Raw genomic sequence first — 16,776 nt, 5'->3', positions numbered from 1 at the left:
ACTTTCGTGACCCACCTGTGACCTCAATTAAGTGAATTTGAACTTTCATATCCACATTGACATCATCATCATAAAATCATGTTATTTTATCTACTGCACATGCAAATTGTCAAATATTAGCATAATAACATGAAAATGAGCCTCTCTTGCCTGCTCTCTGATAAACGCATGCTTTCTTTTTCTTTTCCAAATGAACTTTAGATTCAGATGTACCAGCTGTCCAGGCTTCTGCATGACTATCACAGAGACCTCTACAATCACCTTGAAGAAAATGAAATCAGCCCCAGTCTTTATGCCGCGCCTTGGTTCCTCACATTGTTTGCCTCTCAGTTTTCCTTAGGATTCGTGGCCAGAGTTTTTGGTAAGAGATGTGTGTCATTAAACCGAACAATATTATTTATTTAAAGAAAAGAAATAATACCTCCCCGCGCCCCCTCCCCCCCCCCCCCCGTTTTTGGGGCCACACCCAGCGTTGCTCAGGGCTAACTCCTGGCCCTGCATTGGGGACTCACTCCTGGCTGTGCTCAGAGGGTCCTTATGGGATGCCGGGGATCGAACCGGGATCAGCCATGTGCAGGACAAGCACCTTACGTGCTGTTCTGTTGCTCCAGCCCCTCTAAGACATTTAGTTTTAACCAATGTGGTGCTCTGATTGTTTTATTATGTGTGACTTAGAACATCAAATGCGAGTGGAATGTAATAAATGCATCTGCTTCCATTCTGAGAATGACTTAAAAGACATTGGTCTTAAATAGAATTAAAATTTAAGAGAGAAAGAATTGGGTTCTTTGAGTTAACGTCAGTGAAAACCCTGTTTGTATTGATACCTAAAAATCAGAGTATCCTTTTTTGTTTTGTGTACATTTTTAAAGCATTTAATTGAATTAATTTAAAAAAAACGAATGTAGGCACTTTGACTTCAGTTAATGATAGGGTTTCATGCATACAATGTTCCAACACGACACTCCTTTTTTTATTTTGTATCTGAACTAAGGACTTACTCTGCATACAAAATTTTCAGGGTTTTGTTGTTGTTGTGTTTTTGTTTTGAAACCATGCCTAGCAGTGCTTTGGGAGATACCCCTGGTTGTGAGTTCCCGGTGGTGTTTGCCTGAAGCCATGCCGTGCTGGGGATCGCAAACAGGGATTTCCTGATTGCAACACATGAACTTCAGTGCTTTGAACTATCTCTCAGTCCCTGAATTTTTCCCTACTTCTCTTTTATTTCTTTTCCATTGTCCTGTCCATTCTGGATTCTAAATACATGATTCACTGGGCCAGTAGAAGTACCTGTATCAATGTGACTCCTAATGTCATTTCTTAGTCCGGCTTTTTATTGTTCACAGGGACACAGTGATTGCTACTCTGTTGCTTTAGTCACTGACCTTTCCTGCCACTTGCGGGGCAGTGCTGGTCTCTATGCCTGGAGACTTAGGGAGCAACCGGGAGCTGAGCACCAGGAGTAAGAACGTCTCCGAGCCTGGGATGGAGTTTCTGTCGTTGTTCCCGCACAGTGTTTGAGCGGGCACCAGTAACGTCTCTCATTGAGAGACTTATTGTTACTGTTTTTGGCATATCCAATACGCACGGGTAGCTTGACAGGCTCTGCCGCGCGGGCTCGATACTCTCCGTAGCTTGCCGGGCTCTCCGAGAGGGGCGGAGGAATCGAACTCGGGTCAGCCTCATGAAAGGCGAACGCCCAACCACTGTGCTATCGCTCCAGCCAGTGTTAGGGACTAGGAATAAGACTCTAACATGGTTTGTGTTCCCTTGGTGGCACTTGCTTGCATCTATTCACAAAGCTTTAATAGGGTTTGTATAATCCCATGACCAAAATATAAAACAGAAACTATGCATGAGAGGTTCGTTCCCTTGATGCCATTGGGACCTCAATGTATGTCTCAAAGGTCCATTTTTATGTCTGTCAGAGCCAGAGTCATTGGTACTAATGACTCTAGTTTTTAGGAACTACAAATCAAGAACTTTTTTGTCATATGGTGTGAGTATTGGGACAACTGTGGGTCATTCCCAAGATTTAAAATAGGGATAGAATATTGTGAAATTAGAGATTATTATCAATAATGAAAAAAATGTTTGGGCAGATTTCAGTTTTATATATTTTGTTTGGCTTGTTTGTTTGTTTGGGGTCACACCTAGCAATGCTCAGGGGTTACTCCTGGCTCTGCACTCAGTAATTACTCCTGGCGGTGCTCAGGGTGGTGTTTGGGGCTGTATGAGATGGTGGGAATCAAACTCTGGTCAGCTGCGTGCAAGGCAGACGCCCTACCCACTCTCCTATTGCTCTGGCCCCAGTTATTTGTTTTAAAGATAAGATGCTTTGCTTTGAATTTGGTAAATAGAGACTTTCATTTAAAGGAAAAATGCATGAGCAAAAAGAAGACCATGTTTAAGTAGTAGTAGTAGTAGCAGCAGTAGTAGTAATAGTAGTAGTGGTAGTTGTTGTTCTTTTTTTCTTCTTCACCTCCTCCTCCTCCTCCTCTTCTCCCTCTTCTCCCTCTTCTTCCTCCCTCTCCTCTTCTTCTACCTCCACCTCATCCCTCCTTTGACAGATTGAATATGACTTTCACGCAAAAGGATTTGGTCATTTGGTAAATTTAGTGTCTCCTTGAATTTGTTAGGCTCAGGGTTCAGAGTTAAGAGTAACTTCTCTCTTTTCTTTTTCCTTTTGATTTCAGTGCTATGTTGATTTTGGATTGCTAAAGGTTTTGTTTATTTCCTGCTCCAGTATAGGTTTAATGACATTAGTTACCTCATTCGCTTTTTTCTTTAAGGTAATGATTTTAAATGGTGCCAGTTGGTTATGTTGATTTGTTTCTGTATTTCTGTTGTGAAGAGAAGAATCTAAACATGAGTTCATTGATGTTGCAGTTTTCTTCCTCAGTCTCTTAAATTTATCACTAAAAACAATAACACGTATATAGACAAACAGATTTATATGTGACTTGTCTTTCTTTTTTTTTATCCCGCTTTTATATGATATTCCTAGGATATTAATCAAACACTTGTTTTATCATATCAAATTTTTTTTTTTTTTGCTTTCTGAGTCACACCCGGCGATGCTCAGGGGTCACTTATGACGGTGCTCAGGGGACCATATGGGATGCTGGGAATTGAACCCGGGTCGGCCATGTGCAAGGCAAACGCCATACCCGCTCTGCTATCACTCCAGCCCCATATCAAATTTTTTAATCTAAGGAATTTGAGACAAGTTTTCTTTGCAAAACATTCTCTGTTTCACTGCACTGAATAAAGTCAAAAGCAAAGCAGAATTCAAATATTTTACAATAGTGTATGTATAATTTGATCATGACAATCGTGTTCTCTTTTTTTTTAGATATTATCTTTCTCCAGGGAACAGAAGTTATATTTAAGGTGGCACTCAGCCTACTGAGCAGCCAAGAAACACTGATAATGGAATGTGAAAGCTTTGAAAACATCGTTGAGTTCCTTAAGAACACGCTACCTGATATGAATACATCAGAGATGGAAAAAATTATCACCCAGGTATGATTTAAAGGGTAATAATATATCAGACTATACTGCAGTTTCTCTGCTATTTATATGTTGTGTTTTACTTCACGAGAATTATTTTCAGCATTAGAATGTTTGCTCAGATTTATTTTATCCAGCAATAAACGGACTGAGAAATGTCTCTCTTAGAACACTGTCTTGTGACTTTGCATAGGAAAGGTGATTCAGTGCTACAGAATGAGTCAGAAGTTCTTTTTGTGTAGATCAACTGTAATCTGGAAGATAGAATTAAGAATTCAGAGCACCTGAGAATAACATGAGTATTTTTATAACTATCAATTTTGCCTTAATAGATTCACAGAGTAGGCGGGGCAAAGAGCATCATCATTAGAATCAGTGTTGTTTTTATATTTTCTGTCTTTTGATTATTGTTCTGCTCGCACCTCTAACAGTGTTCATATATATATATCATCACTGTATCACTGTATCACTGTCATCCCATTGATCATCGATTTGCTTGAGCGGGTCCAGTAATATCTTCGTTCATCCTAGCCCTGAGATTTTAGCAGCCTCTTTACTCATCCTTCCCAATGGTGCCGCATTAGAAGCTCTTCAGGGTCAGAGGAATGAGACCCATCATTGTTTTATATATATGTGTGTATATATATGCTACATAATATACACATATATTTGTTTTAAAAATATTTAAAAATTTTTAAATACCCTGATTTACAAAGTAATCCACAGTCGAGTTTTTTTTTTTCTTTTTGGGTCACACCTGACGATGCACAGGAGTTATTATTGGCTCATGCACTCAGGAATTACTCCTGGCAGTGCTCAGGGGACCATATGGGATGCTGGGAATCAAACCCTGGTCGGCCGCGTGCAAAGCAAAAGCCCTGCCCGCTGTGCTATTGCTCCAGCCCCGATCACAGTCGAGTTTTAGACAAACAGTGTTCCAGCACCGATCCCACCACCAATGTCAGCTTCCCTCCACTAATTTTCCCAGATTCTCTCCCATACCTGATTTCAGTGTTGTTAACCGTATGGTTTGGCTATTTAAGTCGCTCATTCCTTAACATCACTGGTATATCTAAATCTCCTTGATCCCAGTCTCATGTTCTTTCTCATCTGTCCCTTTTCTCCCTCCCTTCCATTCTATTTCCTTTCTTCTCTTCCCTATACTCGAAGGATCAAAGGTGATCTGGTCATCCCCCCTTTAAACTATTGCATTTCCTCATCAAGTCAGTCTAAATGCTACATATAAGTGGTATCATCCTGTGTTTATCCTTAATCTGTCTTACTTCATTTAACATGCTATCTTCCAGCTCTATCCATGTTGCCACAGATTGCATTCCTTACAGCTGTGTAGTATTCCATTGTGTATTTATACAACATCTTCACGATTCACTTTTCTGTCATTGGACATCTAGATTGATTCCAAATCTTACCTATTACACTTAGTATTGCAATAAATAATGGTGCATACATCCTTTTGAGTGAATGTTTTACTGTTCTGGGGAGAGATGCCCCAAAGTTGAATTTCTGGGTCATCGGGGAGCTCAGTTCTGAATTTACTGAGAAACATCCATGGTGTTTCTATGTCACAATATTTTTATCTCCAAAGTGAGCCAGTAGGGTGAAAGAGCTTTTGTAAGGCTAAAAGGAGGAGATGATACCCCAGTTAGGGTTCCTTGAAGGAAACGGTGTCTACCTCTAAAAGGCAAAGGAAGGTACTGATTCATCAGAGGGTGGCAGAGCTAGTAATTAGTAAAGCATAACATGATACACAGGTGCCCAGAAACTGGTAGAAGGGAGCTACTTCGTCCTTTGGAGCCAAGGTGGTCAAAGCAGTATCTAACCAGTGTTACCAGACCCAGTAAGAGCCAGAGCAGCAGACCTGGAGAGTGTATGGAGGTTGCTGTGTTCTTGGTGAAGCCAGGCTGGAAGGGAACAGGCAACCAATATACCGGCCCTTTCCCATTTGCCATCCCCATGCAGGCGCTAGCAAGGAAGTGGAAGGCAGTGGAGCGCAGACCACAGAGTCCGCCTCCCAGGATACAACAGGATGACAAAGGCAGAGAGTGGGTCAGAAGCCAATGGAGGGTCATTTGCATGCCACAGCTGTCCTCGCAGACAGGAGCATCTATGAGATAGTCAAAGGTTGATGTTCTTCTGATTAAGACCAGATTTGTAGATAAGGCATACTGGATGCATGTTGATAACGTTTACCATGACTTAGAGGAGAGCAGATAAAAGGCAGAGGTTGGAACAAGAGAAAGGAATTTGAGATCTTTTTCTGTTTGTTTTTTGTTTGGGGGCTACACCCAGTAGTGCTCAGGGATCAGTCCTGACAGGCTCAATGGACTGTCTGAGGTACCAGGGATTCGACCCAGAGGGGGCTAATGCAAACACCCTATCGCTCTACTGAGAGTCCGGGTTCCAGAACTGTGAGATCTTACTCTGCTTTTCTGTCCTAAAACCGCATGACTCGTGCTGGGCAACTTGTAATCTTGCTGAGTTTCAACAACCTTCCCTGAAAAGTAGAAATAATTACCACCATCATCCTCATCTTCATCATCCTTCTGCTTTTTCTTTTTTTTCTTTTTGTGTCACACCCGGTGATGCACAGGGGTTACTCTTGGCTCATACATTCAGGAATTACTCCTGGCAGTGCTCGGGGGACCATATGGGATGCTGGGAATCGAACCCGGCTCAGCCTCGTGCAAGGCAAACGCCCTACCCACTGTGCTATCACTCCAGACCATGCTTCAGCTTTTTATGTAATGTTTTTGGTAGCGAATGCAACTGATTCGATTGAAGAATTGCATAGTGTTAATTCACACTCTAACAAGAACCACATATTATTATTTTTGACTGATTTTTATGAAAAACATTTTGATTTACAAAGTTGTTTGTGATACACTTGAGTCAAGCATATAGTGTTCTGACACCACTAGTGTGACCTTCCCTCCACCAATCTCTCCAGTTTCACTCCCAATCCCAATCTGCTCCTTTGGCCCATAAAAAGTTTAAATAGATGATCCCAACAAAACTTTAAGAATGGGCAAATAGAATGATCAGAAGATAGATTATTTTCTATATAAAACTATATAGACCACTGCATCATGTGGTCCCCTAAGCATTGCCAGGAGTGATCAACTGAGCATAGAGTCAGGAACAAGCCCTGAGTTCAGCTGGGGGTTTTCCCCCCAAACAAAAACTATACCTGAAAAAATGCAAACATTGTCTAGGGAGGTAGGTCTTAGGTCGCTGCTCTTGTTTTGCGTGCCAGGATGCCAGAACCCAGCGTTCAGTCCCCCGCACTGTGTGACTCTCGGAGCACAGCCTAAGCATGAAGCTGGAATTAGTTCCTGAGCATCACTGGGTGTGGCTTAAAATCAGAAAAAGGAAGAAAAAAATAGCAAACACTGACAAGAAGTACATAGATGAATAGAAAAGTAATTGGAAAACAAGTCTGTACCTTGACACTTAAAACATTTCAACCTTCTGCTTCCTACAGATCGCCTCGTTCACAAATTACATATGTGTGCAGTTTTCTATAAGTGAAGTCATACTATACATCCTGCCACATTATCAGATTTTTTCTGATGCTGTAGTAGTGGTCATTTCCCCGTGCCCATAAATCGAGATCTATATCATCATTTATAATGGTTACTTCATAGTCAATTCTGTATATGTGCTTTGAACAGGAAGGAAGTGCTGCTTCTTTGACTGAACAGATTGTCTGATTCTTCCATTTAGTTTCTAGCATTTGAGTATCCTAGATAATAAGAGGGTAAAACAGTTAGACTTTGGCTTTCTTTCCTCCCCACAGAATTCGTGTTCAACTGCCTAGCTTAAAGGGCAGTTGCTTTTCTCACCCTTATTTAAAAAAAAAAAAAAAACCCACCTTTTTAGATTTTTGGACCACACCCAGTGGTGCTCGGGGACTACTTCTGGCTCTGTAACTCAGGGATCATTCCTGGCAGTGCTTGGGGACCATAGGGAATGCTGAGGATCAAACTCAGGTCGACTGCGCAAGGCAAGCGACTACCCTCTGTGCTGTCTCTTCTGCTTGGCTTTCCTTTTCTTTAGGCACTAGGGGTTACCTGTTTTCATTTCATGACAATATGGAGAGTGGGGTCAGCCCCAGTAGAACCTTAAAGTTCAAGGAAGGCAGATTTTTTTTCTTTCCCTTGGCATCTTTTTAGGCTAGTTTTTTAAAAAAATTTATTTTATTTTATTGAATCATTGTGAGATATAAGCTTTCATGTTTGAGTAACAATCACATAATAATCAATCACACAATGACCCATCCCTCCACCAGTGCACATTCCCTACCACCAGTGTCCCCAGTATACCCCCCCTTTCCCACCCTCTCACTGCCTCCATGGCAGACAGTATTCCCCATATTCTCTCTTGGGGCATTATGGTTTGTAATACAGATACCGAGAGGTCATCATGTTTGGACCTTTGTTACTTTCAGCACACATCTCCCATTCCAACTGATTCCTCCAACCATCATTTTCTTAGTGATCCCTTCTCTATTCCAGCTACCTTTCCCCCCCACTCCTCTCGCCCGCTCATGAGGCAGGCTTCCAACTATGGAGCAATCAAGGAAAGCAGTTTGGAAGATTTTTAGTGGTAGAATGAGTGATTCCTAAGAGGCGCACATAGATCAACTTATAAATGAATCTAATATAAAATCTTTCTGTCCTTTTGACAAATAACTGGAAGTGTTTTTGGATCTCCAAATTATAGATATCCCATGCAGTTTTTTGCTTGCTAATAAGCCAAGATTCTCTAGCCCAGATAATAATATTTAGCAATCTTTATTTAGTTTATTCCATTTCAGGAGATAGTCAGTAGATGGCTATATGTCAGTTGCAAAAATACCTTTGAACATGAACTTATTGTCGTGTCCTGGTCTCATCACCAGACTGTTTCAGTTGTGTAGACAAGACATCATCAATTTGTTCTTCAGTTGACAAGTCACACCTGTTATTTTTTTCCTTTCCTTGTTAAGAAGCAGTTGGAAATTCATAGGAAATACACCAGATAGAGAAATTTTCTCTCAGTCTAATATAAACTGAAGGCCAGACTAACACAAGGCTGTTCTCACTGCAGGTTTTTGAGATGGATATTTCTAAACAGTTACATGCCTATGAGGTGGAATATCACGTGCTGCAAGATGAACTTCAGGAATCTTCCTATGCCTGTGAGGATAACGAACCTTTGGAGAAACTGGAGAGGGCCAATAGTCATCTGAAAAGACAAAACATGGACCTGCTAGAAAAATTACAGGTAAAGAGAGAAAGGTTCGACCGCCCCTAAATGCCCGTATTCTGCTGCCCACTAGAGCTGTACTGGAATACAGGAATGACCACAGCTGACTCAGGGCCTGTCACCACACTATGTCCAAGGGCTGCGAGGGCTGTAAACAAAATGCACACATCAAAGAAAATATCACCCAGGAGAAAAATTATACACCTCCACAGTCATCAGATGGTAATCAGAAGCAAAATCTAATTCAATATTTATTGGGTGTTGCATATACGTGGTTAAGTTCAAGGGAGGTGACATTGAATATGGGAACTTTGACAAGCTGGGGCACTTGGGATTTGAACCGTATTATGAAGGATTGGTAGAAAAAAATTTGAGAGGGGTGGAAGGTGAGTATAAATAAGGATGTGGCTGGGTAACAGAGTTAGCTGGGCATCTATTTAAGATTTATGTTAGGAGACGGTGAGATAAATATGATGGAAGCAGGATTATAGTAAGTTTCACTGTCAAGCAGAAGATCCAGACTTGAAGAGGGAAATCGCTCATCGTTTGCAGGCCATGCTGTAGAAAGGCCAATCTAGAAACCTGAAAACTTGGACCAATTAGAATGAGGGGAAACAGGTAAGAAGAACGGCTAGAAATCACTTAAAGGAATCTGGGATGGGTATCAGAACACTGTATGACTGAAGACTAATCATGAATAGCTGTGAAAAGATCTATCTCGCAGTGACTTGATAATAAAATTAAAAAAAAATCTGACTGGAGTCAGTGAGACTTGTCGAGAGTAAAACTCACAGGAACGTGAAGGAAAGGAGACTTGTTTTAAGAGAATCAATACAAACATGTCACACATAATCTTGGCCATCAAGGAGTTCACAGTTCCATGAGAATATGAAACCTCTTGTCTTCACTTAGAAATGCATAACAAATGCAATAAACAATTTAGTATGGACTCACCGTCTGCACTGGGAACTTGTGTGATATGTTTCATGGATACAGATTTGAGGGGCAAACATTAAGTGACAAGTAGAAGAGGATTGGGTGGCAAACCTTTTGGGAAGGTGTGTTGGCTCCTTGATACTCATTAACTCGTCTTCTAGCTCTGCACCTGTCCCAAATTAGAGATCACTAAAAACTCCAGGTTGGTTTTTTTGTTTTTGTTTTCTGCTGTACCTTGTGGTACTTAAGTTTAACTCCCCTCTCTGCTCAGTTGGGGCTCAAGGGACCATATGGGGTGGGTTTTTTTGTTTGTTTGTTTGTTTTGTTTTTTGCTTTTTGGGTCACATCTGTTGATGCTCAGTTACTCCTGGCTTTGCATTCAGGAATTACTCCTGGTGGTGCTTGGGAGACTATATGGGATGCTGGGAATTGAACCCGGGTCAGCTGCATGCAAGGCAAACACCCTACTCACTGTACTATTGCTCCAGCCCCACAGGGACTATATGGGATGCCAGGGATTAAACCCAGGTGGCCATGTGCAAGGCAAGCACCCTACCAGCTGATTGTCTGTCTAGCCCATAAAGCTCCACTTCTTTGTGATGTCACAGAAAGTTGGTCTGACAAGTCTCACAAGACTAGCTAAGAGATGAATAGTTTAGGAATAGGGCATCTCAAGAATAATTGTTCCCCAAGAATAGAAACCCTAATTTATTTCACTTCCTTTAACATTTGTTCTGGCCTGTAGAAAATGTATTCTTTTCCTTTCTCAAAAAAATAAAAATCAACATTCTCGATTTTTATAAAGAAAAAATAAGTAGCTGGTACACTTGGATATTGTCCATGATCAATCTATCAGAGAAGGTGGATTTGTGTTACTTTGTATTATGCCAATTTTTATGAATGGTTACATACTTTCCCAGTAGCAGTTCAATGCAGTAATCACCGTTGGATTTCCAAATTATGTGAGCATATCTTACATCCATTAAAAAAAAACCAAACTGATAAGATTCCAGGTGTGAGTATTATAAAGCCCAGCCTTTCTAATCAGAAGGCAAAACATCTCTGTAGTCCCTGAATGCAGTGTCAGGAATCTACTTTTCCCCTTTTGGTCTGTGGGTAGAGGAATCCCCACTGTGAGACCAAATCGTTGGTGTGTTCGGTAAGGAATAGGGCCAAAGGCTGGTTGGTAATCAATGACCATTTATTTCATCCCCTCTTCTCTCTTACAACGTAGTAATATAGAAATCATGAAGGGTGGGAGTACAGATAGGTGGCATTGAATATTATCATAACAATACACAGATGTGAAGCCCCTCCTTTAGGGGAATTGGGAACAAAATCTTATCTGAGAGTTCAGCATTGTAGAATGCTAGCAGATCCACTCAAGGGCGGGATTCCATTCAGGGTGTATTGCTTTCTCCTTTCCTAAGCTAGTAATCCATTTAAGCAAACATATTAAATTTACTTCTTGCTAATATTTATAGTCATTTTGTATGAACACAGTAAGAGATATATTAAGCTTAAAGGTTGGCTCTTCCTGGGGACACCTCACTATATATCCTAGACCACAGTCCTCAGGCCAGGTTAGTCTTTCCTAACCCCAGCAGGGCCCATCAGTTATATTTGGGTCATGACAGAGTTTGTTCCATGACTATGCTCTTAACTTATAATAAGAAATAATTAAATACAATATTTCTTTCAGCGCTTAACTTGCTCCTTTTTGATGCCAGGGTAGCTTATGGCTTGCACTGGGTCCATCCAAGCCCCTCATTGGGACCCTCCTTTTGGGCATGTTAGGAAGTAAGGGTAACTGAGGCTGAAGTCAGGTAAATGTGATGGATACGCAGGAGTAAATATTGTTTAGAGTCGTGAGCTCCCGTGTTACAAAAGCATAGTATCAACTGTCTTCCTGTGTCTATACAAATAGGATATTTCTAAGCCATGCGAAAGAGATAAAGGAAAGAGAAAAACAATATAGGATTATTAGTGCTTGATGGAATTGGGTGTGCCTCGGAGGCACTGTGGTGGGAGTAACTCAATAAACCTAATTCCCTTGTGAGAGGAGCAAGGGCAAACCAATGCTATCCAATACCCACTGCTATTGAATAATGACCGAAACCTGCATTTTTAGCCAGATTTCAAGAAATCAGATGTTCTTTGTTAGTTACCACAGTTGGATTTATGAAGAAATAAGCAAAATACTTCAGGGAGGATTTCAGACCATTTGATTCATTAGCTTCATTCATTCATGAAATGCAGAAGGTTTGACACATGCTGGAACAAAGAACCAGACTCTTCACGTTTTTGATTGGGAGGAATTTGTTTTCTCACCCCACACAGATAGCACATGCCAAAATCCAGACCCTGGAATCCAACCTGGAAAATCTGTTGACCAGAGAGACCAAAATGAAGTCTTTAATCCGGACCTTGGAGCAAGAGAAAATGGCTTATCAGAAGACAGTGGAGCAGATTCGGAAGCTGCTGCCCGCAGATGCTCTGGCCCATTGCGAATCCCTGCTAAGAGACCTCAACTGTCCCCCTAACAACAAAGCCAAAAGCGGAAACAAGCCATAAACCAATAAGTGCCGTTCCTGCAAAAAAAAGGCCTTCAGAAGGCTACAGAGGGAAGAGTCTGCAGGCTGCTGGCTTGAACTGGACCCGAGAGGCTGTGGAACCACCGATGTCTGGTGCCAAGCACCGTCCTAGCCCACAGACGTTGCTGTCATTGGAGCAGCCAGTCGTAAGCCATTGCATACACCAGGACTGGTTTTTGTGGTGGTGGCCATGAGTGACTATGTGCATATTTATAAAATTCTTTGGACGCAAAGAATTTGTGCTTTCAGATCATAAGAGTACATGTATATTTAGAGGTTGTTGTTTTTTTTAAGCGAAACTTCATGACTGACATCCAAGGGGAGTTCAAAGGGAAGTTCCCTCTGGTCACATGTAAAGTCATTTTGTCTTTGTAGTGAAACAAGGCTAGAGCATCTTATACTTGAAGAATACGAATGTATTTTTTCTTTTCTCCAAAGAACAGCGTGTTTCACTCAGTGGTGGAGAGGCAGACACTCTGAGGTAACGTGATGGGCATGTATGTGAAAGCCAGAAACAGCTAATTGCCAGTCATGCTCCTTTGAGATTTTCAAAGGGTCGAGGGGGCCTTCCTTCTCTACCCGCTTCGTGCCAACCAGCCTGTGGCATCTACGTGCATTCTGAGTCTAGTGAGACATTATTTTAGACATGTGTAAGGAAAAAGCTAGACGTTGAGACAGATTATCCACCCTGCTCAAGGAGAAAGGGAATGTTGCTAATTTCCTTGCAAATTAGTCTCATACTGTTACTCAAACTAAAATTACAGGCCTCCAGTTTTTAATTTAGGATCTAAATGGTCCAGATCATCTCTCTCACTTTCTATTTAAATTAGTCCCACAATTGTGAATGAACTTCTCTTTACTTGGTGCCATAGTTAGGGAGAAGCACTTCCTGTTTCTCCCTCCAAAATGAGGAGTTCTTGCTTTAGTGCTCTACCTTAAATGAAGGATAAGGACATTATGACTAGGGAAATTATGATTTGGGGCAAGAAAATGATGATTGGTTTTCTGAAGCTGATAGGCAGTGTTGAATATCCTTCCTTCCTTCCTTTCTTCCTTCCTTTCTTCCTTCCTTCCTTTCTTTCTTTCTTTCTTTCTTTCTTTCTTTCTTTCTTTCTTTCTTTCTTTCTTTCTTTCTTTCTTTCTTTCTTTCTTTCTTTCTTTCTTTCTTTCTTTCTTTCTTTCTTTCCCTTCCTTCCCCTTCCTTCCTTCCTTCCTTCCTTCCTTCCTTCCTTCCTTCCTTCCTTCCTTCCTTCCTTCCTTCCTTCCTTCCTTCCTTCCTTCCTTCTTTCTCTCTCTTTATCTCTTTCTCTTTCTCTCTCTCCTTTCCTTCTTATTTCCTTTCCATTCTTCCTTCTTTCCTTCTCCTTCCATTGAGAGAATCTAATAAATAAGCTCTTGAGCATCTTCTCCTTGGAAGTGAGAAGTTGGGAGAACTGTGAAATATTTGAGAGCAAATTGTTGCAATCCATGGGAAGAGAAGAGCAAGATCCTCTGACCCCTGTCCAATTCTTCATTTGGACTCTGATGTTCTCAGGTCACAGACGGGACCTTCACATATGCTGCTGGGTGTATGGAAGGAAAGTGATATTCAAAGTACACAGCAATTCTCTATTGCAGAAATGGTTCTATCATTGTGCCTCTGAAGGTTGGTGCCACATTTTTGCCTTTTCATACAATATTTATCTTTACTGCTTTTCGCAGTATTAATATTATCACAAATGGATTACCTGGAATAATTGGATAACCTAGAAAAATTTTCTTCAAAGGGTTCTGTTACACACAAACTAAAATTATCATAACAGAAAGGAAAAGCTCTAAAGGTTTCAAGAAACCTCAGTGAGTAGACCATAAGGATCTGTAACCCGCTAGGTATCATTGCTCAGTATAAATGAAATGACTCGTTACAAATCAGCATGCTGTCCAGGAAGTTCCTTAAAATAAAGTCTTATTAGTAAAATTAGTATAATTCTTACATTCTAGAAAAAACGCTGATTCTAGATACCCCATTCATCTAGGACAAGCAACTGATTATTTATTGCTTGGAATTCCGAAAGATTTCTCTGTTTGGAGAAGTAGTTTTCTACAGTAATATGACAAATGTCATCTCGTTACTATCACGTGGTAAAAAATTAACTTGTGTGTTTGTCATGGACTCTTCAAGTTGGGGAGAGAATCTTTGCTTTTTTTGCTGTTTGGTTTAGAATCTGTTTTATTCTGAATGGTCAGAGTCGACATTAAGGGTTGTATTTTGGTGTTAAAGGGATTAAGTGACTTGGATAAAGTCTTTCATTTGATATTTAAATGTTGTGGAAGTTGTTGCATCTTCATCTGATTCACGTAATGTTTAGCTCATTTCCAATAAAAACATCGCTACAGTTTCCTTGTGTTCATGGTTGGAGTTTTATTTGTAATAAGAAAAGAAACACTTGGCTGGAGTCCTTTAGGAAATCTACATGATTTGGAACATTGCTACTCAACATATATTCAGTGGGGTCAAGAGATGGCTGAAAGGACTGGGACACGTGTTTTCCATGGTGGGGACCTAGTGTGATCTTTTGTTTTTTTCTTTTTGGATCACACCCGGCATTGCACAGGGGTTACTCCTGGCTCATGCACTCAGGACTTACTACTGGTGGTGCTTGGAAGACCATATGGGATGCTGGGAATCAAACCCTGGTCGGCCTCGTGCAAGGCAAATGCCCTACCCGCTGTGCTATCGCTCCATCCCTCTGGTTTGATCTCTGGCACTGCATGTTACCCCAAGCCCCACTGGGAAGTAACCCTAGAGCACTAATCTGGGAGCATCTTATGAGCACTGCTTATATGTAACCTCAAAGCAAAAAACTAAAATCAATTCATTAGTACTTATTTATAATAGAATAAGAGAGAGCAACCTACTTTAATTTTAAGAAACTTTCATGACATGTTCGTTTTTAGTTGCCAGTTTTCAATGTCTTTCTCAATGGAAGTTTTTGTCGGTGACTGTAAAAATCAAAAGGAACCTGTACTGGCAGATTTGTTATCTGTCATTTTTGGGGGGATCACACTGATTGTGCTCAGGTCTTACGCCTTGCTCTGTACTCAGGGATCACTGCTGGCAGTGCTCAGGGGGCCCTGGGTGGTGCCAGGTATTAAACCAGGGTTGGCTACATGTAAAGCAGGTGCTCTACCCACTGTGCAATCTCTTTAGCCCAGTTACCCTTCTTATTTTCTAGAACTCCTTTATGAATAGCAAGAAAGATAAAGGATAATAAAATGTTTTAATTGGATAATATTCCAAATAGATAAGGCTTCAGAGAATTTACTGATAGCTATGAACTGGGTATATTTACATAAAGTTCCAGTCTTCAAAATAATCTCAAATATGTTTGTAATCCAAAAATAGAACATTATCTTCTTTTGAGCTTTATGGTTACATTGTAACTATTGTCCACTACCTGTAGTTATAAGTGTATCAATGAAGCTTACATAGTCCTTAAGTCCATACTTTATCCTGGTTTCAACAATGTTATTTTGCTCTGTGCTGCGTCACAAATAAGAAGTCTGTCATCTGCAGTATTTAGACCTCTACTGTCATGTGCCATTTTTTTACTAGGTTGGATCTGCAGAGAAATGCACTGTTTCTGGATAGAAAGTTTCAGCTCTGGGTAATGGTTCCATCATTTCTACTTATTCATAAACATGTGGCCCTAGTGAGCCAAGCTAGATGCCACATATTCAGAGGTGGAAAAGAGACAGTCCTTTTAGCAAGGGAGTAAGTAAAGGTAGAGCAGAAGAGCTTATGCTATAGCCAGTATGCAAAGCAATCCAGAGAATTTTTCTCTTCCTACCTGGACAGACGCAGCTAACAGCTCTGGAAAAAAAAAAATCAGGGGATTGTGGCTTCTGAAAAGATGTTATGTTTACTGGTATGCAAGTGGGAACCAGTAGCTAGATAGAATTCTTCCTTTGTACAAGTAAATGTCTTTTTTAAAAAGCAATCTGCTGCAAATTAAGATCACAGCCTGTGAGAATTACTTGCATCAAATGTAGCAACGGATAGCAGAAGGATAGTATAAAGGTTAAAGAGTTTGCCTTGCCTGTGGCCGACCCCCATCTAATTTGCCAGGAGCACTTCTAGATGCGGTGCTGTTAGGAGCATCTCTGGGTGGGCCCACAAAACAGAACCAAAAAAATGAAACGAAAGCAGCAGCTTTTGTGGAAGAGGGTGGGGAGAAAGAGAAACTCACATGCCCTGTTGGTTGGAATGTAAATTGGTACAACCATTTTGGGAAGAGCTATGAAATGTTTTCAAATGGCAAACCCTGTCAACCCCACTGCTGGTCATCTGAAAATATTCACAAAATGGAAGCAACTGGAGTGTCCTTTGATAAATGACTGGATAAATTCTTGCATGATCTAATCAGTTTTCTCTTCAAAAATAATTTTACAATTCTCAAATATTTCTTTCTTTCTTTCTTTCTTT

The 16,776-nt window shown here is 40.7% G+C and overlaps 1 protein-coding gene across 3 annotated transcripts in view; it reads left to right on the top strand.

Annotated features, from left to right (window-relative positions):
• The window catches only part of TBC1D4 (TBC1 domain family member 4), a 208,104-nt gene extending 193,413 nt beyond the window's left edge, over nt 1-14,691 (top strand). For all 3 annotated transcript variants that reach the window (XM_055123679.1, XM_055123678.1, XM_055123680.1), the window contains 4 exons: nt 202-361; nt 3,356-3,525; nt 8,623-8,799; nt 12,058-14,691. In XM_055123679.1, coding sequence (XP_054979654.1) covers nt 202-361; nt 3,356-3,525; nt 8,623-8,799; nt 12,058-12,291 — 741 coding nt within the window. In that variant the 3' untranslated portion in view covers nt 12,292-14,691. The remainder of the gene's footprint in view (nt 1-201; nt 362-3,355; nt 3,526-8,622; nt 8,800-12,057) is intronic.
• Nucleotides 14,692-16,776: the final 2,085 nt, after the last annotated feature.

Source organism: Sorex araneus, chromosome 1 (genome assembly GCF_027595985.1).
Source record: "Sorex araneus isolate mSorAra2 chromosome 1, mSorAra2.pri, whole genome shotgun sequence".
Classification (NCBI taxonomy): domain Eukaryota; kingdom Metazoa; phylum Chordata; class Mammalia; order Eulipotyphla; family Soricidae; genus Sorex; species Sorex araneus.
This window is presented reverse-complemented; position numbering and strand designations above follow the sequence as displayed.